Here is a 21172-nt window from a genome sequence, read left to right as displayed (position 1 = left end):
AATGCAAACTGTATTTAACAAGAAAACATTATAAAAAGGAGAGTAAGAATCAAACAAGAGAAAGAGATTATTTATCCATTTAAGTTTACAGTTGCTGTATATTTAGATTCAACAAATCACATTTTTCACTACACAAAGGACGCCAAAGTAGCAGTCTGCTTTGTAGTGTGTACCTCAGGAGTGTGTTTTTATGTGTGTGTGCGCTGATAGTTTAGCACCTGAATGTATTTCTGAATCAGTAAGTGTTCTAACTGCATGTACGTGTGTCAACATACTGTATCTTACTGTGTAGTGGCGTAAGTATGGCTATGAGTACTTCAATATAGAGAGAAAGTGTGTGTGTGTGTGTGTGTGTGTGTGTGTGTGTGTGTGTGTGTGTGTATGTCACAACCCTGAGCTTCTTTGTCTTTGAGCTGTCTGTGTGTGAACAATGTATATAAAAATGTGCGTGGGCGTCTAAGGGTCCTGTGTGTGTGTAGGTGTGTGAGTGTGTGTGGGTGAGGAGTGCCTGTCGACCAGCATCTCAGTGTGCTTTAAATACTGGGCTGTCCTTCTCATCACGGAGTCCCTGCGTATCGGATCTTGGTCTCCTGGACAGACAGACACATAGACAGGAAGGCGAAGGTGGTTATTTTCATTATTATTGTCCGGTAATGGCATTAGTGTCTCGGTGTTGCAGCCACTTCTGATGCTGAAGGGTAAAGAAGGCAGATGAAAGAGAGGAGAAGGTAGAGAAGGAAGGAAGTAAAAAGCAAAGAGTATGTCAACATCTTCCCTCAAAATAACTTATGGTTATCTAATTTAAGCGGCAGTGCTAAAATAAACAAAGAAACCCATCAAAGATATTTGCATAGAAAAGGTTCCCTGGCAGCGGTGGGATTCAAACCCATGCTCCCAACGGGACTGGAGCCTTCATCCAGCACCTTGGACCACTCGGCCACGCTACCTCAATGCACTGCCAAATTTGCTGTCAGAGAACTCAATGTTTCCACCGGCTGAAAATAGATCTGGGACACTGGGAAGGCACAGCGTAGCCATAGATAACCCATTAGAGGGTTGTCACATGCTAGCACAGTACACACATACTTATGTTAGACCGTGAAGCTCGTTTAGATCTGTGCATGACGGACTCTGTTGTCGACGGCGCACCAGAAGGTCCAAAGTAATTTTTTTGTTCAATTGATGTGTCCATCAAGTGCTTCTTCTTCTCACAAACTGAGAAATCAACAGAAGTTAGTTCAGCATAATATAATATAGCAACGTCCCTTTTAATATTGTGTTTATGTTATTTACAAAAGAAATAAAGTGCAAAGTACTTTAGTCCCTTTGTGTTTAATTATCATGACTATCAAATATAATGTAATAATACAATATAATATTACACTCTGCATTATTACAGTAGTTAGGTGTCACATGTTATTAGCGATGATGTCCAATGTCGTTCTTATCTTTTCGTCTGGGTAAAAATAAAACTGGAAAACATCAAATGTATCTTCAACTATCTAACAGTCTATCTAATCTTATATTCTATAAAAGTATTAAGGCAAATCACCTGATAATCTGGGGCTGGAGATGCAGTTCTAGATTATTTAACTGCACATGATTCTTTGCTTTTGTCTCTTTCAGAGACAGAATCGAATAAGGTCAATGCTGTGCAGCGCTGGAATTCAAAGCCTCGTCCTCATAACCTCAAATCATAACCTCTACTGTGTCTCTCATAAGGTGCAGGACAAATGCACTTTGGTTGACAGAGCAGCAAATATCTAGAGACAGCCCAAATGCCTTTGCCATGCTACTTCAAATACCATAACCTACATGACCTTTAATAAGTTTTCGAAATGTTACACCTTCAAGCTTTAAATCCGGCTTCTCAGAAAGCACTAGAGCTGAAGGAAAATCCTGGCAGCGGTGGGATTCGAACCCACGCCTCCAAAGAGACTGGAGCCTTAATCCAGCGCCTTAGACCGCTCGGCCACGCTACCTATACATTGATGGTTTCACTAGAGATAACTTCGCGAATAAGTGATCTATTACTGACAAAATAGATTTATTGCAGAGCAACAAGCTGTTTGTCTTTGCTAAAGCAGGACAGTAAATACTCGGACAAAATAGCAGTGTTGATTTAACGATGAGGTCATCTGCTACACATGCTCTGCTGAGCAGTGTCCATTTGCCTGCATGCATTTGTGTGTGTGTGTGTGTGTGTGTGTCTCAGCTGTGTACATTGCATTCGTCAGTGTGGTAGCGTGTGAGCCGCACATCAGAGTATGTAGCGCAGAATAAATATGGTATACAAGATTTAACAGTTAAATGCACTATGTAATTAGCTTATTTGCACATGGACCGTTGTTCAGGAATGGGCATGACAGAGTGCTTTCAGGTACAGAACCATTTTGAAATTTGGTGAGTCGGAATCCTGTGCAAGATTGAAGAAAAACGCTGAAAGTGCAACAGTGTCGTATCACCAATGCACACTTGTACCTTTTTCCTTTCCATTAGCAAGTGTGTCTCTGATCAATACATGGAAGCATACTGGACTATTGCTGAAGTGAACACTTCAGCACCAACCTATCCCCTCACCCTGTACTCCAGTGATCAGGATATCCACCGCCGTCCTGTAGCCCCGAATGGCAGAACTAAACTCTCCCTCCTTCTCCCTCGCCATTGCAGCTGTTAGCTCAGTGGCCGCTTGGTTTAGGTAACCCACGTCCACTCCGTCCAGACTGGTCGGCGGCAGTGAGAACAACTCTGAGTGGTCACTGGAGGAATTGGATTTATCTGAAATAGAGAGAAAGAGAGCAGAAGAAGTTATTCATTAGTACAGAAATGAGAACAATTACAACGGCAGAGCAAAAACTGTGGTCTAAACCGCTTTACGCTGCCAAGACTCGAAGAATCTGAATCTGAGAGCAGCAGATGACCTACCAGCAAGTTTTTAGGCCTACAATAATACTATTTATACAACAGAGCCCATATCAACCTATTTTTACCAACTGGAAAAAGATCAGTACAAGAGGAGTTCGTATCAGGAAGCCTCAACATTATCAATTTTACATTTGCTTATCCCATTTAGACTCTTCCAGGTTTCTCTGGCAGGACAGTCTGTGAATAAAGAGTGTGACATTATCACCGAATTCAAAATAAATCAGGAGTAGAAGCCCTGACCGAAACTTTCAGACAAAACCACCAAAGACTGAAAAAGAAGGTTGTATTTGGAGCAGTGGTATTGTTTTATGTGTATCCATTTGCATGGGGTTTCACCTTGTTTATGGCAGGGATCAAAGACAGCCAAGTCATTATCCGTCAGAGGAGGTGGACCTTCCTCTTTCGGGGATGGAACTTGCTCTTCTGCCATTGAGTCAAACAGCGAATCAAATTCTTCCTGGCACTCCTGTGATTGGTGGTTTCTGGCTGGGCATTGGTCAGGAGTCGGAACTGGAGTTGGAAACATGGACCAAAAGTTAATAAGGAAAGAAAAGTACACACCATTGTTAAATGTGGGCTGTTTATTTTGTTTGTCCCCTCCGTACCTCTGTCATCCAGCTCTGTATCGCTAAGCTCCTCTTCTTCTGGCTCTTCTCTTGGAGAGCCTCCCATCTCGCTGTAAGCCTCAGCCGCCACCTCCGGTTCTCCCACTTCTAAGCCCAGGTTGGTGCCCAGGTCCTGGGGTAAGGTGGGAGCCTCCCTCCCCTCCTCCTCCTCTGCTGGTTCACAGTCCGAGTCCCTCCGCTTTGGGAGGGGGATGAGAGGGGGAGGCAGAGGCCCGGCAGAAGACAGAGGAGTGGCATCCAGAGGCCTTGTGACTTCACCACCCTGAGAAAGGGGAGGGAGAAAAAGGAGGAAAACCCTCTTTCAGATTGGCTCTTGGCCTGGCATATGTTTTTGCGAATATCTGTTTCACTTTCTGCAGGCGTGTGTCTTACTCGGAAGAAGTCCTTGAGCTGGGGACTATTGTAGAGTGCAGGGATGCTGGTAGTGAACAGAAGCATGGCCTCGGTGGCATTCCTCCTCTCTTCAATAACAGCCTCATCAAACCTGCCTGGAACAGAGGCAGAAAATTTAAGAACGACAATGTGGATGAGAATGCTGGGACTTTACGTCGCATGGAAAACACAACAGAAACAAACACAACAGATGGAAGATGAACTGTATGTTTTTGGGGAGACTGTTAGATGCGTTTATTCAAATTGATTGTCATTTGTCAGGCTGTAGTTTGCACTGTTGTTGAGAAAATACGCCACCAGGTGAGCATTTGCGAGGGTTTAGAACCACAGTTTGCCCTCACACTTTCATCCAATGCAGCACAGCAGCTTGAAACTCACAATAAATGGTGACTGCCACTCTGCAATTCACTTAACTATGTTGCTGCCTTTGCAGTTGTGAATCAGTAACTGCCGAAAAGTGAGGTAATAGACCGAGGAGAAATGTCACAAGAGCTAAAAAACTGCCAAAGTAAGTCCTCACTAGAAATGACTGAAGGACACTTGACAGGATCATTGCTTAAAAAAGCTACAAATACAGCCCCAAAAAATAAAAAGACAGTTGAGTTGAATTATTATCTCTGGCAGTGTGAAGACCTATGTAGTGTAAACTGAGTTATTTCTGCTATTTACTGTATCTAGCCCCTGCAGCAAACAGACAACCCAGTTAGTCGTAGCACTTGGCCACCATGCAGGAATTGGGTGTGTCACCCTCCTCGCCCCTTACCAAACACTTGTGCACGGGGAAAAGACGGAAACTCCTCCTGTCTTCGGAACAGGTTCCTGTGAGTGTAGGCCAACTCCCCGTGGAGCTTCTTCAGCTCGGAGAACCTCCTCCACGCGACCACCTCCTTCACATCTTCTGGATGACGCTTGGACACAAACTGCAAAACCACAGAGGGGAGAGGGGCATCAGCTTTTTGATAGTCGGTTGAACTTATGGGTGATAATGTGCTTTTTAAATAGACGATTTAGCGTACACATTTTCAACAAGTGGTGGATCAGTTGTTCTTTGTCAGTAGGGTTGTGTATGAATATAAGGTCGAGGGTGATGAAGTCTATGAATATGTGACCTTTATATTGATGTTGTGTGCATGCCTGTGCAGACCACAGGGTATTAGTGGTCATGAGGGGAACACATGAACCGAATCACAAGTTCGCTCTGCTCCACTTGAGAGCTCTCTGTGCACCACTGACTCAAATAACAGGCTCGTTGTGTATCTGTCTGCCTGCGCTGGAGCCTTTGTTCCTATATGACTGTAACGTCATTGCGTTATAAAACGAATACAACACAAAGGCATTTGCTTCTGTCCAAAGAGCACAACACACGAAACAACATGAAAGTTAGCTAAACAGGTAAGCTAGTTATTGAGTATAGTGACAACATAGGTTGCTGCCCGGCATTGTGACGATAGCTACAGAGAGATAAAGAGTGGAAACCAACCCTTGCTGTCACTTTGTACTCGGTGTGTCCCTTCTCGTGTGTGCGTGGGTCGGTGACGGTAAAGAAACGGTAGTATTCATCTTTGGATTTTCGTGACATGTCCGTTCTCGCTGTCGAGGGGAAACAAAATAAAAAAACAGTGTGTTTCAGTGGCACAAAACACAACTGTCAACGCCGGAGCTGCTCTGTTGTGATTGTTCATTCCCTCCTCTCCGCTCACTTCCGGGTTGCTGACGTTTACGAATGCGTCATTACGTTTTGTGGCGTTCAACTTCATTACATTTTTGTCCAATTTAAAAGCATTTTCTCCCTTTATTTCTCATAGTATCATTCTTATTAGTACTACCAGTAAATATTTTATATATATATATATATATTTAAATATGTACTATTTCATTATTATTTAATTGTTTTTATTTAGAAAATATATACATTTTACATTACATTATATTTTATAATATTATCTCTGATGTTGCTCTGTTATTTCTGAACACTATTTAACCTAATTAATGCAGTTTTCTTTTCCTTCACTGAAATCTTCAAAGTAGCATAAGACTTGTACATATTTTTCTGTTGTATTGTAACTTGCAATACAGTCGATGTAGCTTTGCAATTCAAGTTCTCCTGAAATTAGGATAATCTCTTTGCAAACAATAGCCATTATTTACATCTCTAATAGGGGTATATCGAGACAAAGAATCAGAGCCTGACATATTGCATTTGCTGTGATAATCAAAGAGGTGTGAGAACCATATTTAAATATCTCAGAAGTAGACCGATAGAACTTGAAAATATCTGTAAAATGCCCCCAATGTGCCATCATCAGCGTTGTCTTTGCCCCACTTTTATTATCAATGTAAGAACCATTTAAATACAGCAGGGGGCACTAAAGAGTCATATCATTTACCCATACAATTGGATGACTGTGGTAGCAGACAGTAGTTTTTTTACATTGATAGCAAGGTTTAAAAACCACACAGCCTCCAGATAGAACACACTGTACAGCAATATCCATAATATCAAAATTATTAATGATAATAATTGGTTAATTGGTTAATGATGTCAGAATGAGAATGTATCTTTATGTAATGATACTGTAGCTACAATATTGCATTACACCAATGCCTTAACACACAAATATATATATATATATATATATATATATATATATACATATATATATATATATATATATATATATATATATATATATATATATATATATATATATATGTATTTACTGTTAAGGCCCTTGTACACTAAAGCCTTAATAGTAAATACATAAACAATATTTGTAATGACTTTTGTTTGACGATACTTCTCTGATGAATCGACTCTGTGTCAAAGATGCTAAATTAAGAAACGGACATACAAAAGGCCTAGGCCTTGCTCTGTTTGAGACAATACAACAAAGAGAACGACCACGGACATTACTGTAACGCAGAGGAACTTCCAGCTGTGCATTCAACAAACCTTTCCCAAGCTGTTATACATGTCCAAGCCCTTTCCTCATATTACACAATCGTTTTGAGATCAGAGAACATTCCTATTCCTATTCCTATTTTGTACTTTATTTCATTAACTTTTTGACAGCACAATAAGGGCACTGGAAATGATTAATCTATTCAGAAGATTCTCTTATCTGTGTTTTATATTACGTCGTCAAAACCTCCTCAAGGCCTTGAGCGAGATATAGCCTGAGTGTAAGTTTATACCTAACAGCTGGAGCTCAAAGGTCACTAGCGCTGCTTTCTTTTCCGGTGATTGCCTGTTAAATTGAACGGAACACGTGTAACGCACACAAATGAGGTAAATGTTTAATCTGAGATAACCTAAACGGCTGGTTGGGCTTGACTGGCGAAAAAACTGACAAGCTCTGTTGCAGACTCAAAAAAACGGTTGTGTTTCACGTGTGTTCAGGCTACAGTTTAGTGTTTATTTATCAGTGGTGGAAGTACTTTTACTCAAGTAGTGTACTGAAGTACAATACTGAGGTACTTGTACATTACTATGTGACTTTATGCCACCATATTTCAGATGGGAAATATTGTTCTTTTTACACTACATGTTTGGATCATTTAGGTCACCTTGCAGATTCAGATTAATAATGCTAAATATTAACAACAAATACACTTAAATGTTTTATCAAAGGACAAGAGAAATTCACAAGCTCTCCCAGCTGTATATAAAGTATGACGTTAAATGATCATAATATAATTATATCATACATATTATTCTGAAGTGGTTAATCATTTTGTACTTTGATTTACAGAAAGTAACATTCTGACTTCCAACATATCAAGATTGTGGTAAATATCAGAAGTAGAACAAGTGGTAATTACTATTTACGGGATCTTTTTATACTTTCACACACAGAGGTAGATAAACTGTGGGTGCATACGGGTGATATAGAGGTATATGTTTAGCGATGACAGTAAATTATGATAAAAATAGCAGAGAATGGTTTCGATCCATCGACCTCTGGGTTATGGGCCCAGCACGCTTCCGCTGCGCCACTCTGCTCTTATGGAGAAAGCGACAGAAAGAGTATTGCATCACCGAAATGAACTGCTTTGCATTTTCCTCACACCGAGGTGCATTCTTACATAACGAGCAACCATTGTTTCCTGCTGACTGAAAGAGCTAGGGGGGGTGACAGAGCAGGCCAGTGTAAAGGACAGGGGAAAGAGGGAAGTTTAAGGTTTATCTTCTTTTCTATACTTCTAGACGCATGTCTGCGGTGAATGTACAAATGTGAACCAATTAGTGCCGGCTCGGTTCATATTAGCGCTCCATTCATACAAGTAAAGTGTAAGAGAGGGAAGCTTTCCACCGTCAACAGTCTCCCCTTTGTCTGTGAGAGAAAACTAGGCCACACACGGGGAACAAAGACAGGCAAAAAAGAACAGGAGGCAACACATCACAGAGAGGACGGCAAGAACAGTTAATAAAATGTACAAGCAAGGCATGGGGACCGACTGAACAATGAAAGCAATGTAATTATACACGACATTGGCAAAGTCCCTTTATGAAGCACACCCAACATGACTGAACGTGTGCGTGTTTCAACCTGTAACTTTCTCCGTAAATGATTCACTGAATATCAGTGCAACATTAATACAGATTTCTCTCTTGATCTGTTTGGGAACACAGCGTTGCTGAGAGCCTGAGACAATGAGATGAAAGCACTAGACCTCAGCCCAACTGGTCTAAACTGGTCCAGGTCTGCTTTGCAGTGCTTTTTTTTCTTCTTTTCTTTTCTCAAGCTCACGATGTCTCGCAAAATAAACTCTCTCAGAGGGATCAGACAGGGATTTATAGTGAGGCCCTGTGTGTGTATTCATGTGTGTGAGTGTGTGTCCCTCCAGCGCTGCAGACTGTACATTTGTTGGAGATCAATACAGGGACCAGCAGACTGCACTAAAAGTTACACTTTTAGGGATTTTAAAACACAAAAAAAGGAATAGTTTATTACTCATATTTTCCATTATGTTAATCATCCCCACGATGTTGTATTTGTCTCAGTTAACAATCTATTGGCCTACATTTTTAAGTGAAATCCCAAACCATGTGTTAAGCCACTTTTGTGTTCAGTATTTGGTCAAATTCCACAATTAATACTTAAAATAATCGTACTTATCCAATATTATTGTGTATAACAAAATAAAATAGCTCTTGTGTCTTTCTGAAACTGCGACCCTGAACCACTAGTGTGGTGTAATGCACAGTAATCCCCCCTGCTGCCTCCACAACTATGCAGAAACTATGCCCCCCCCCCTCCAAATGTCCCCTCCTCTACTGCCAAATGCACAAACAAAGCACACTGGCTTTGCGATGGAAATTTTTTGGCAAAGTGAAGACTCAACCGGACTTGGACCACGTTTGGGGAAATACTTGGGGAAGGTGTTGCCATGGCTTGGTGTTGTGTGTCCTTAAATAATCATGCCCATGTTCTGTTCCAAATTGTATCCAGAGTTTTGCAACATGCCAAACTCACAAACATATTTTCACATCCTAGCCTCTCTCTCTCTCTCTCTCTCTCTCTCTCTCTCTCTCTGTCTCTCTCTCTCTCTCTCTCTCTCTCTCTCGCTGTCTGCCCTTTCTCCCCTTTTCTCCTGGCCACTCCTCCTTACTAAGCCATGTAGCCACTGCTCTGTATATTCCTCTTCCCGTTGTTATTCTCCACTCCCAAACATTGCTCCCTTGATCTTCTTTAGTCTATGAAAGGCTGAAAAGTTATTGTAAAAGAGAAGGTATTGTGAAGAACATAGAAACGGAGAATGTTCCTTCACTGTTTTTACCCGTGTGTCTGTCCACCATCCTCCGGATCAACAGCACAGTGTGTTCACATCAGCCGGCTGTCAACAGCTCTGTTACGACCCGACTCTGCCAAACACACATGCTCTACAGGCCGAGCTAAAAACGAAAACAGTTTGAGTTTGTTTTGAGGAGAGAGCTGTCATACAATACCATAAACAGAGCTTCCACCCTTATTTAGTTATATGTTCTAATGGTCATAACATGAAGTTTTTTCTAAGTGTCCAGTTCAATACAATTTTTGTCGCATCATGTTGTTAGAATTTTCCAAAACTTGTCACAATGATAGAGGTCAAATGATGGGTTACGGCAGATTATGTTGTCATAGGTCCACAAAGAGAAACACAGCAGCCCATAAATGTGTTTGTGTTGAACTGTCTGCAAGGTGTTTGAGAATAATCCTGCACGCTCTCAGCAGCATTATTCATAGTGAAACTAATAATAGTTCATTAGAATATCCTCTAATTTGCAAGAGGAACTATCCGAAGGGACCATAATTGATACAGTACTTATTTACATATTAATTACATATTCTTAAAAAACAGTCTGATGAATTGGTCAAATAAGAAAAGTAGAAGAAAAAATGTGAAAATGTGGATTTCTTTTGCATGTTTTTTGTCGTACAAGACATTTTCATACAACACACTTCAGGGCGTATTTGAGACTGAACACAAACATAGGGGTGCACAAGACAAGCACACTCATATACAGTTACACCGGAGCAAAGTGGTGGAGAGTGCTCCTGAAGTAACCCGTCACATAAGGATGTTTACGCACAAGTTTGAAAAAAATGACCCTCTGAACCTTTACAGCAGATGGACCACACAGGAATATGAGCATTATTAACACACCGTCATGTCGAGGCGTGTGCGCTTTCTCATAATCTCAGGTTGCATACTGTCCCTTACTGAGATAAACAAAAATATCAACTGCAGTGCAGACTGTCATAGGGACAAATGCGGCATGGAACATATCATAGCGCTTTATGTCCACGACATTTCCTAGAAGTCTGCTGTAACTTTATGAAGGTCAGCAGCAGCTGGGAAAGGCCTCAGAGCACAAACACAGAATGAAACCATCAGCAAAGTCAACAACAACCACAACAACATGACATTTTTAAATTAGCTATTTTAAGAGCCACTCACAGACAAAACCCTTTGTTGTTTACGTTTTTTTTGTCGGCAATTTAATGGTAATAATAAGGGAGATGGTTTTATCCAGACTTGGTTTAGGAGACAGATCAGGTCTGATTTCACTCAGTACTCATAATCAATTACTTGCTAACCATCCATTGCATACATGTTGTCTAAATAGTCTACTTATGGAGACCTAATGCACATGTAACTTATATACAAATAAAATGTAAATTGAAAGGCCATGCAAATCCAGTGTAGAAGGGTTTTACTTTGATGTTGTATTGGCTGTAGCACTACAGAGAGAGTACGATCAAATCAGACTGAATAGATTACTCAGTGAGTGAGCGGATGAAGTCTGTATAAAAGAGAAGGGAATGGGTAAGGAAGGGAGGGGTTGCATTAGATTAGATGGAAGAACAGAGGAGCAATCTCCACTAAACAAAAGAGTGAACCATTAATCAGCATGGCTTATGCAACTGATTATATTATCCCCAGGAGACGTTTGCATAACCAAACCCAATCATTACATTATTTGTTTCATCCCAAACTTGTGTCTCTCTGACATTAGAACCCAAGACATGTAAACGGGTTTATAGAATACATCAGGCACCAGTAAGTGGTCCAATGAGAGAGAGAGAGACTATTGGGTCGTCCCTCGGTAGGCGGAGAAACCAGGGCAGCTACAAATACAGAGCAGCCTGCCTGCTGCTACACGATTATATCACAGAGGATTAACGAGCGAGAAAAGAGGAGAAAGAAAAACACGGACGGACTTTACGTTGCTTCGGTCTTTTTTTTTAAACAGGTAATGTTGCATCTAACGACGTAACTTCATCGTGTTTGGCGGCCACAGAACAAACTCAACGCGGTGTAAAATGTGAATTAAACCGGTTTGAAGAGCCGCGTGTACGAGCGGATGACGTCGCGATGGGCTCGATTTCATCATATCTGGAGAAGACAAATGACACGCGAGCAAAACGTTTTTTTTTTTGGGGAGGGGCAGGTCCATTTTGACTTGTTAATAACTTCGACACACATTGGGCAGACTTTTCAGTTGAATGTTTTGTGTGAAACTAATGTCACGTCCCAGAACAAAACGGCGGCCAACTGCTCTTCCGGTGTTTCGGCTAATCACGCGACCCGGCTAACTGGCGTCTTCTCGTGCACGTCTTTGGTCTAAAATACACCGGATTCGACCCGGAAGGCTCTTTTTTTTTGTTGTTGTTTTTTTGTTGTTTTGCTTGTTGTTTATGTGTTGAAACAGGACGTTGCACTTCATTTTTGTATTATAATAAATTATTAAATACACACATAGTCGTCTTTGGAGCCTGTTTTGACTAAACACGCGTCATGTAGAATAACTGTAGCCCTTTTTTAAAAAGTATAAATTAATCACTTTAGTCAAACATTGGCAAAATGGACCGCAATGATTTGTTATCATTAAGTGTAGCATTATTGTTAACCGCTTAATTGGGAGGCACTGTACGTAAGGGGTGTTCCACTAACAATTCACGTGACTTTGACAAGTTAATTAGTCTATTCGCAGAACTTACTATGTGACAAACCTATAACCAATAATGATAGAAATACAAGAGATCAATCTATTAACGTATCCCTCCCCTTCTGTTATCTACCATGCCTCCTCTTCCAGAAATCAACTTGATTTGACCATGAGTAAAGAAGCGGCGATCGACATGAAGGATGTGGAGCTTAACGAGCAGGACCAAGAGAAGCAGCCCATGACAGGCGATGGCCAGGCCGCAGGGGTGGAGACAAATGGCGGCGTCAAGGCGAAGGTCCAAGTGGACGAGGTTACATTCACCGGCCTGTCCAAGGAGGAGCTGATGAAGGTGGCTGGCACTCCAGGGTAAGAGCCGCAAGAGAAGAGTTGCTATAAACACCTTTTTTTCTTTTTTTTTTTTAATAAAAAAAATAACACTGGTCTTGCATTGGTGTCATCTTAACCCCCACCTCCTTCATCCTTTGTGTGTAGATGGGTGCGAACCCGCTGGGCGCTTCTCGTCCTGTTCTGGCTGGGCTGGTTGGGCATGCTGGCTGGAGCCATAGCGATCATAGTCCAGGCCCCTCGCTGTAAACCCATCCCTGAGATGAACTGGTGGAACGAAGGACCTCTCTACCAGATCTCTGATCTTGAAGCTTTCTCTGAAGGAATTGAAGGTAGAATACCTTCTCTTTTTTTAAAATATATATTTATGATTATGTATTTCCAGGGTTAATCTTTGAATGTAAATGGTGACGCCCTTTCTTGCTGCTGTTTTGTTTTGCGCGTGATATCATCCATCTCCCAAAATAAGGATCTGAGAATATCCTCACTACGTGGTCTGATCTGTGGTGACCCCCGCTTATTCACAAGGGAGAAGTCTTGTGACAAAGTCTTGGGATTCTTTAGTTCTGGCCAGATACCAAACTGCTGACTAGGCCGACAACCAGTGACTCAAGGTCTAAAGGACCTGAAAAGACTAGAAGTCATTTCTTTCATATCTCTCCTGCTCCGGTTTGAGGTCACGGTTGAGCAACCAGTGTCGGCTCAAAGTTTTTTTTTTTTTTTTTTTTTTTAAGACTTCTTTTTAAATCTCTAATATGAGGCTTTTATTTTTCCCCAAATGCCACTTAACACGGCGGTCACAATTATAAGCCTTCATTTTCAAATTGAGCTTTTAAGCATGTCTGTTTTTTTTTTTTTTTTAAGAGACAGACAGGAAGGACAGTTTGTACTGCTGTTCTTAAAGTGAATTACTTAGGCGCACTCAGGTTTCCAACAGGCCTAGGGCTGAATTCCAACAACCACACGTGACTCGTTGGTGTTTTCACATAAAGGACCTCCTTGTGCTCAGACTCGACATGGCCAGCAGAGGGTGTGTGGGGGTGAGGGGGAAGTCACTCACGTCGTCCTGCCTTGAGTCAATACCAAGCTAAAAGAACAGCATTTTTTACTGAACAGTAAAGCATTAAAATGTCTTCCCCCGCCCCCTTGACCCTGCTGCCTTTCACAAATCAACCCTCTGTTTGTCTCTAGGTGTCGAGGCAAGGCTGGATGAAATCAACAAGTTGAAGGTGAAAGGCCTAGTTCTCGGCCCCCTTCACACTGTCAATGACGACCAACTCCCCACCCTGGATCTTCAAGCTGTTGACCCGACCCTGGGAACCAAGAAGGCCCTGGTCGCTGTGCTGGAAAAGGCCCACAAGAAGGGTAGGTCTTCACACTATACTGATGTGTTTTTTCTTGTGGTGTTAAAGCTCAAACCAGCGTTTTTAAGGAATCCCCAATGTTGGGAGAGATTCTCAGTTAATAGTAAAAGAGTAGGATATAATGTTCGATGGTGGTATTTTGGACTGTTTAATCCCAGATGTTGTTTTCTTACTGTTATTTTTTGTTTACATCTCCTCTTAGGCATTTCTGTGGTGCTTGACCTGACTCCAAACTACAAGGGAGCTCTTCCCTGGTTCAATGCTGGCGATGTTGATGTTGTGATGGAGAAAGTCACGGTAGGGGACACACACACACGCATGTTCCTTAATTCATTCGCTCCCTTTAAGTGTGTTAAAGTGAGCCAGTTGGATCCACGTCAGCGAACCGGTCTTGCTTCTGTTGTGGCTAAAGTGCTCATGTTCTCTTCTAGGCTGCAGCACAGTATTGGCTCAATCTAGACATTGATGGCATCAAGGTATCGGACCTCACGGTTGCCACTAACTCTGTGGGTTGGACCAAGCTGGAGGCTGCTTTGGTGGTCAACGGCACTGACAAGCCCAGGAAGAGGTAACTATGGCGGAAGGTTTCTCACTTGCTTTCTTTCTGCATGAGTAGATTTGGCCAACAAAATTTAAAGAAAAGCAAGACTCCACCTCTGAGTTTTTTTTGTAAAGAATTTGTAGGACTGATCTCTTTTTTTGGGGGGGGGGGGCGGGGGAATGTAACTTTAAAATGGCAGGACAAATAACCATCAATGTTTCGAGAGAGTGGAGATTAAAAGCATTCCAGGTCTGCAGGGGACTGTGGGTGGGGTTGGGGAGATCAAGAAGAAAGGCTCCCAGGTCAATGGTCCTTTTACACTGTCTCCTGGTGAAGTGACACCTTGTGGAGGGTTTGAGGAATGACAATCAACCAATAATATAAATAAATCTAGTTTTAACATCCGAGGGGCCGATATTCCAAGATGCTGCTCATAATTGTATGCTATTTCTAGCACAACTTATGGGACCTTCAAAAGCTAAAACCACTTCCAATCATACCAACATTTTTTAATCTTTTTATTAGGCTGCTGATGGGTGTGGTTACTAAAGGTATTTCGGCTGATGCGGTTTCTCAGCTCGTCAACACCACGGCTGTCGATCTGGTCCTGTCTGACCTGTTCACTAGCAAAAAAGGAGGTAGGCTGAAGTGCACCATTTTATACACACACACACAGAATACATGTTTTTCATTTCTACTTCATCTCTCCTCATTCTGTTTTTATTATTCTCTCTAAATCTGGCACCAACAATTGCCCATTGTGTGAAAACCAACCAGTTGCTCCGACGCGGCGCATTGCATGAGATGATTTTACTTCTGTATGTGCAGGTGTGGAGCGCATCATGGCCATGAACACACTTCACTCTCAGCAAAGAAACCTCGCCTGGGGTCTGGGCGCCGCCCAACATGACCAGCTGTCCAAACATGCAGTGACTCCGGCCCTGATCCGTCTCTACCAGCTCCTGCTGTTCACCATGCCTGGAACCCCAGTGTTTACCTACGGAGATGAGATCGGCCTTCAGGCAGTGGTGAGCTACACAGCTGATGAGATTTTCCCCAATGTTTCTCTGTGTGTGTGTTTTGTCTCACCCCTCTTTTGTTTCCTCGTCAGGGTTCCGAATCTCCGAAGATGATTTGGGACTTAGAGAAAGAACCTGCTGAAGGAGCTGCTGTCAATGAGACTGTGGAGGTAAGAGCATGTTCACGGCGACAAAAAAAAATTATAAAAAAAAAAACATTCCAATATAAAAAGTGTCGCTAATTCTCACATTTACAGGCCGAGCGGCTGGAGCACGTCGCCATAAGAAAGTGGTTCAAATCACTCAGTGACCTGCGAGGAAAGGAGCGCGCCCTCCTCCACGGAGACTACTACCCGCTCTCCTCCTCCGCCTCCTCCCTCTCGTTCGTCCGCGTGTGGGACCAGAGTGAGAGATACATAACGGCTGTCAACTGGGGGTCAGCGGACGAGTTGCTCGCACTCAAACTGGCACCCACAGGCAAGTTCAACAGACGGCTCTCGATGGGGATGCGACGCGTCCCCGCCCACTAACGTTATTTAACAGTCGCTGGTTGCTTTTTGACACCGTGCTCTTTTTGTTCCTGCAGAAGGAGTGGAGCTGTCAGAGACGGCCACAGTGATTCTGTCGACTGATCCAGACCAGGAGGTGGGCTCTACAGTCAGCCTGGACAAAATCACTCTAAAACCAGGACAAGCCGTCCTACTGCAGTTTCCCTATATAGGCTAAAGGTGGAGCCAAAGTGCAAGGGAAGCTACCTACAGATTAGACTTGTTTTAAAAAAGAAATAAAAATAAACTACAGTCTGTCCTGATCCTTAGGAATAAGGTGGCATATTCAAAAGATAAAGGAGTGTTTTTTTTTTTTTTTTTAATAGAAAGGACTTTTCAGATTATTTAGTAAAAGTATAACTAAATTGGGTCGACTTAAATCTGCCCTACAAATACAGAATGTTGGCCAGTATAAGCTCTGTTCAATTATTTTTGTTTTCATAAGGTTTTTTGTTGTTCTAGAATAAGATGCAGCCAACTCAGACGCACATGTTTATCTGTGATCTTTTATTGTTGACTATCTGTGCATTGTCCAAATATGTGAAAGACATTCCATTTTTATTCTTTGGGCATTTCCTTAGCTGGCTATTCATTTGTTTTATTTATCATAACTTTTGACATTCTGTTTTAGTGAAACGTTAACTATGAACATGTTGACTCTGTTTGAATTCTACTGAGAATCTCGGGCAAACAAAATTGTTGCGAATGGCATCAAGTCTGTCAGGTGAACTGAATTGGAAATGAATAAACTGAAAGTTCTGCACCGACTCCTGCGCACTCCCCGTGTTTTTGTGTGTGACAACATTCATCTGAGAGTATTTTTAAGGATGTTCTTTGTGCCGAAGATAATATCAGATGAGACGCTCACTATTCTCAGTGCGCATACAGGTGTGAGTGTAAGTGTGTCACAGATGTTAACGGAGGAAGCATGTCTATATTTTATCAACGTTTTATCGGCTCATTATACCTGACTAAAATGTACGCCGTGCTCATACCTACGAGTTTTTCTAAATGGGTCATACGCTGTCTTTAAGTAGCTGCTGGCATAAACCTCCATTATGTCACGTTTTTAAAAACGGCAGAGAAGATGTGTTCATTTTGAACGCTGAGCGACATCATAGCTTGCTTCACAGTGGTCCCTGAGGCCATTCTCGTTAATATAGGGATTTATAAAAAATAAACTTCTTGTAAGATGAATCGGCATAATCAGGTAGATAAATGAGAAATATCCGACACAAAAAACACTTCTTTTCAGAGAAGTTGTGTGTGATTGAAAGCCTGCCATCGCTCCTCAACTGCTTAATTTCTTGCTCTATGGCTATGCTTAGTTGAGTTTGTATAGAGTAGACCGACTTAGACCGAAACATTGCTTTATACCGTCTAAATATTTTCTATCCAAACAATTTTTTCTGTTCCAAGTGTTGACATGTTGAAAGCAAAAGAAAAAACACTTAGTGTGAAGCATCAAGGTTTTATTTTAATCCACCAAAAGTAATGTATTAAGTACAATTTTGAGGTACCTAACTTTTAATTTTTGTTATGCTTCTAATACTTCTACAGCCCTCCAGTGCAGTTTAGAGAGTACTATACTAATGTACTTTATCTGGCAGCTGCAGTTACTAGTTAATTTGTATATAATTTCTTTGATACAAATCAGAAGTACAAAGTTTTCTTTTAAACAACCGAACATTACATAGAGTAAAACTAGAATTGTAAAATTGTTGAGTCACACATTCGATAATGAAATACCCATTAATATTATGAAAATATATCACTCTGCAAGGGACATTTATGCTTTTAATTTAGGCACTTTATTTATATACATCATTTATATATATTTACATAATTTTAGAATTTTATTATGGTTCCTTTTGGTTATAAAAATGTATTTTTCTTTTTAAATCTTCAATGATATTTTGTAATCCCACGTTAGATGGGCTGAATGTTTGACCCCACATGACGTCTACAAATCAGCAAACTATAATCTAACTTTAGAAGTTTAATCATGAAATGCTGAAATCTTCTGCTGTTTAGAAAGTGTCAATTTCTGAATCAGCTTTATTATACTGCCATGGTAATCGAAAGTCAACCCAGCATTGATTCGAAAAAACCTTCTTTTTTTTGTTGAAAATGTCAAACAGTCCCTTTAACACCTGAAAGTGGAGATCATTCTCAGGGTCTCGGTGCAATACAGAGCCGCCGTGGTGCTGCGGTATCACAGGGGAGGTTTGAAGTCGATGATACCGGGAATCAGAACCCGGCTCAGCACCTCTCTCTGCGCTCCCCACGCCGCTGCGAAACCCAACCACCGTCTCACCCACCGTCGTGCACACTCATGACTTACTCTCAGTCTGAGTCTGACACACACATACACACACCGTTTACATCACGATGACATGAAGCTACATGACCTTTCATTAGCTTTCATGGTGCGCACCATAGACACAGATGTTGTTCTACACTGAGATACGGCAGTGTAGTCGCCTCCATCCTGACTCTTTCAAATGGAAAGCCCTCTGAGTGAAAACAAGATGCGGTACATTCAGAAAGCGAATCCCTCCTCTCAATATACGGATATATACTTAACACCTTAATACACAACCAGGCCCTTGTAGGAAGCGCATGAAAAATGTTTCTTTCTAAAGCTTATTTTGGTAAGCTTCATTGAGGTTTTGTGTCTTGGTCAAGAGTATTTCAAGTCTGTCATACATTGGAGAGAGTTATACCTTGTTTTGTAAACTTCTAGCCCTCCCCTCTACCACAAGACTGGAAGAACAGGTATACGCTCCAAATGCATTTTCTGAAAGAAGTTTATATAAATGTAATAATTCTCATTTCCCATCAGAGGATCAGTCCAGAGGTGACTGGCTGTGTTTTCTTCTCCTGAAATCAAGAAACGTAAACTCGTCTGTTCAGCCAGCGTAAACCCTCTCGTGTTCGTGATGTGTTCTGTGTTCTGTTTAGTTGTGTTCAGTTTCGTAATGCTTTGTGGTTATTTAGTTAGACGCAAAATAATTTAGGAACATATAAAATATAGGCATAACACTGAAATAGCCTAATTAACGTCGACACACAGTGTTGTTTCTGCACAAGTCCTCAAGATCAACTGAAGCAATTAATGCAGGGAACTCATCCTTACAGCACTTGTTGAACATTTTGAAGGAAGTTTCTCATTTTCTTCCTTTTCAAAAGTAAGATGAGAGCTGAACGCACTCTGATCTCGAGGGTATGGCTTCCAGCTTGTTAGCTTAGCTTAGCACAAAGACTTGAAACGGGGGGAATCGCTAGACTGGCTCTGTCCGGCCCACAAATCGACTGATCCTTCCTCCAAACATCTGCCAATCCAAACATCTAGCTCTCCTGCATACTGCTTCTCTGACCTTTGAGCCTAAGCTTAAGGTATTTTCAACTTAGAAGGCTATAAAAACGTACATTTCTTAGCGGGACATGGATGTGAAACGTAGCATGAGAAGATGACATCTGGAGCATAAAGGCTGGATGCAGTTTAACAGCCTGGCTCACTAATTAACAGACGTTTGCTTGTCTGGAGCCAGGTCTGTTGTTTTCTCCTCTATATGTGCTAAGCTACAGTATATATATATATATATATACTTATATATTAGTATATTAGCGACCATGAAAATAATATTCATCTTCTCATCTAACTCTTAGCTAGGCATCAAATACATGTTCAATTTCCCCCAAAATTAGAACAGGACTCAAATGTATTTTATTAAAAGGATGTGCTGGTTAGGAGCAGTGTTCTCTGTGTGTGTGTGTGTGTGTGTGTGTGTGTGTGTGTGTGTGTGTGTGTGTGTGTGTGTGTGTGTGTGTGTCCCGTTCAATACATACAGACCAAAAGATACCTGAAGGAGGGATGAGAGGGGACAAAAAGAATAAAGAAAAACTCAAACTGAAAGTGTGTATGTACACGTACTGTACGTGTGTGTGTGCGGGTGTTTGTGTGTGTGTGTGTGTTTGTGTGTGTGTGTGTGCGTGAGCGTGAGGTTGAAGCCACACACTAGGGTGTTTTTCTATTGTTTCCAGCATCACTATGACACAGCTTGTAACACACACACGCACACACACACACGCACTCACACACGCACACACAGTGACATTATGACAAAGTGGATGAAGGGCTGTAAGATCAACTAAAAGAGCGACGGTAGCCGATCATCTCTGTGAAACTACATCTCTCTCTCTCTCTCTCTTTCTCTCTCTCTTTCACTCTCTCTCTCACTCCCTCCTCCCCCTTTCTCACACACATGTCTACCTACCAGCAGACCATACACACACGCACCTCACTGCCACTGGCACATCTCTCACCGTAATGACAACCTAACAGGTAAGAAGACGCTTCTCTTACCTTTTCTTTTTCTGTTCAAGGCCACTACGAGGCCGGAGCTTTTTGATTGAGCTTTGAGAAAGCTTAACCCAACATCGTCATCATTAGCATTATCTCACACTACCAAAACTAACTTCATTGTCATAACTAAACAGTTACTTTCCTCAATGGGAGCTTGGCATAAAAACTGCTGGTGCAAACTGAATATGAATATGTCATAAGTCCATGTGCTACAAAATCACGTTTTTCTTCCTATAGTGACAGACAACAATGAGTTACTTGTAGCATTGCAGTGTTGTTACCCGCACCATGTTGGTGTTACCGTCAAACATGCTCTTCCATAGAGAGGCTTGAAACCACAAGCTTGACTTTCTTCCTTGTGAACCCTTTCTTAAGATGTCATCCTGTGATATCACAGGACCTGGGCAATACTGAAAAATACTGTGTATGAAAGGGATTTGAAGTGTGGGGTGAAACGATGGAGGCCGTTTAAAGCGTTGATAAGAGCGTGAATCTACACTCAGTTAGCGCTGCATTTGTTACACCTCAGTAAAACCAATATAACATCTATCCTTACTTATAAGGGTCCTTTTTTATCGACATGGATTAAGATGTTCATTCAACGTCAC

At 41.6% G+C, this 21172-nt stretch overlaps 2 protein-coding genes across 2 annotated transcripts; one reads left to right on the top strand and one right to left on the bottom strand.

Annotated features, from left to right (window-relative positions):
- On the bottom strand, nucleotides 1–5523 carry snx15 (sorting nexin 15; the record flags this gene model as incomplete). Its single annotated transcript, XM_079216154.1, has 7 exons — nucleotides 1–590; nucleotides 2581–2778; nucleotides 3262–3435; nucleotides 3531–3813; nucleotides 3924–4039; nucleotides 4708–4864; nucleotides 5425–5523. The coding sequence occupies 7 exons, from the start codon at nucleotides 5521–5523 to the stop codon at nucleotides 457–459; spliced, it is 1161 nt and encodes a 386-aa protein (XP_079072280.1). The 3' UTR covers nucleotides 1–456.
- A 6079-nt stretch (nucleotides 5524–11602) lies between these two features.
- slc3a2a (solute carrier family 3 member 2a) lies at nucleotides 11603–16962 on the top strand. The gene is made up of 11 exons (XM_079215476.1): nucleotides 11603–11682; nucleotides 12529–12744; nucleotides 12871–13055; nucleotides 13915–14088; nucleotides 14290–14384; nucleotides 14519–14655; nucleotides 15154–15266; nucleotides 15457–15656; nucleotides 15740–15817; nucleotides 15905–16124; nucleotides 16234–16962. The coding sequence occupies exons 2-11, from the start codon at nucleotides 12548–12550 to the stop codon at nucleotides 16371–16373; spliced, it is 1539 nt and encodes a 512-aa protein (XP_079071602.1). The 5' UTR covers nucleotides 11603–11682; nucleotides 12529–12547; the 3' UTR covers nucleotides 16374–16962.
- Nucleotides 16963–21172: the final 4210 nt, after the last annotated feature.

Source organism: Taurulus bubalis (assembly GCF_910589615.1).
Source record: "Taurulus bubalis genome assembly, chromosome: 3".
Lineage (NCBI taxonomy): Eukaryota > Metazoa > Chordata > Actinopteri > Perciformes > Cottidae > Taurulus > Taurulus bubalis.
Note: the sequence above shows the minus strand (reverse complement) of the source record. Positions and strands in the feature narration are given on the sequence as shown.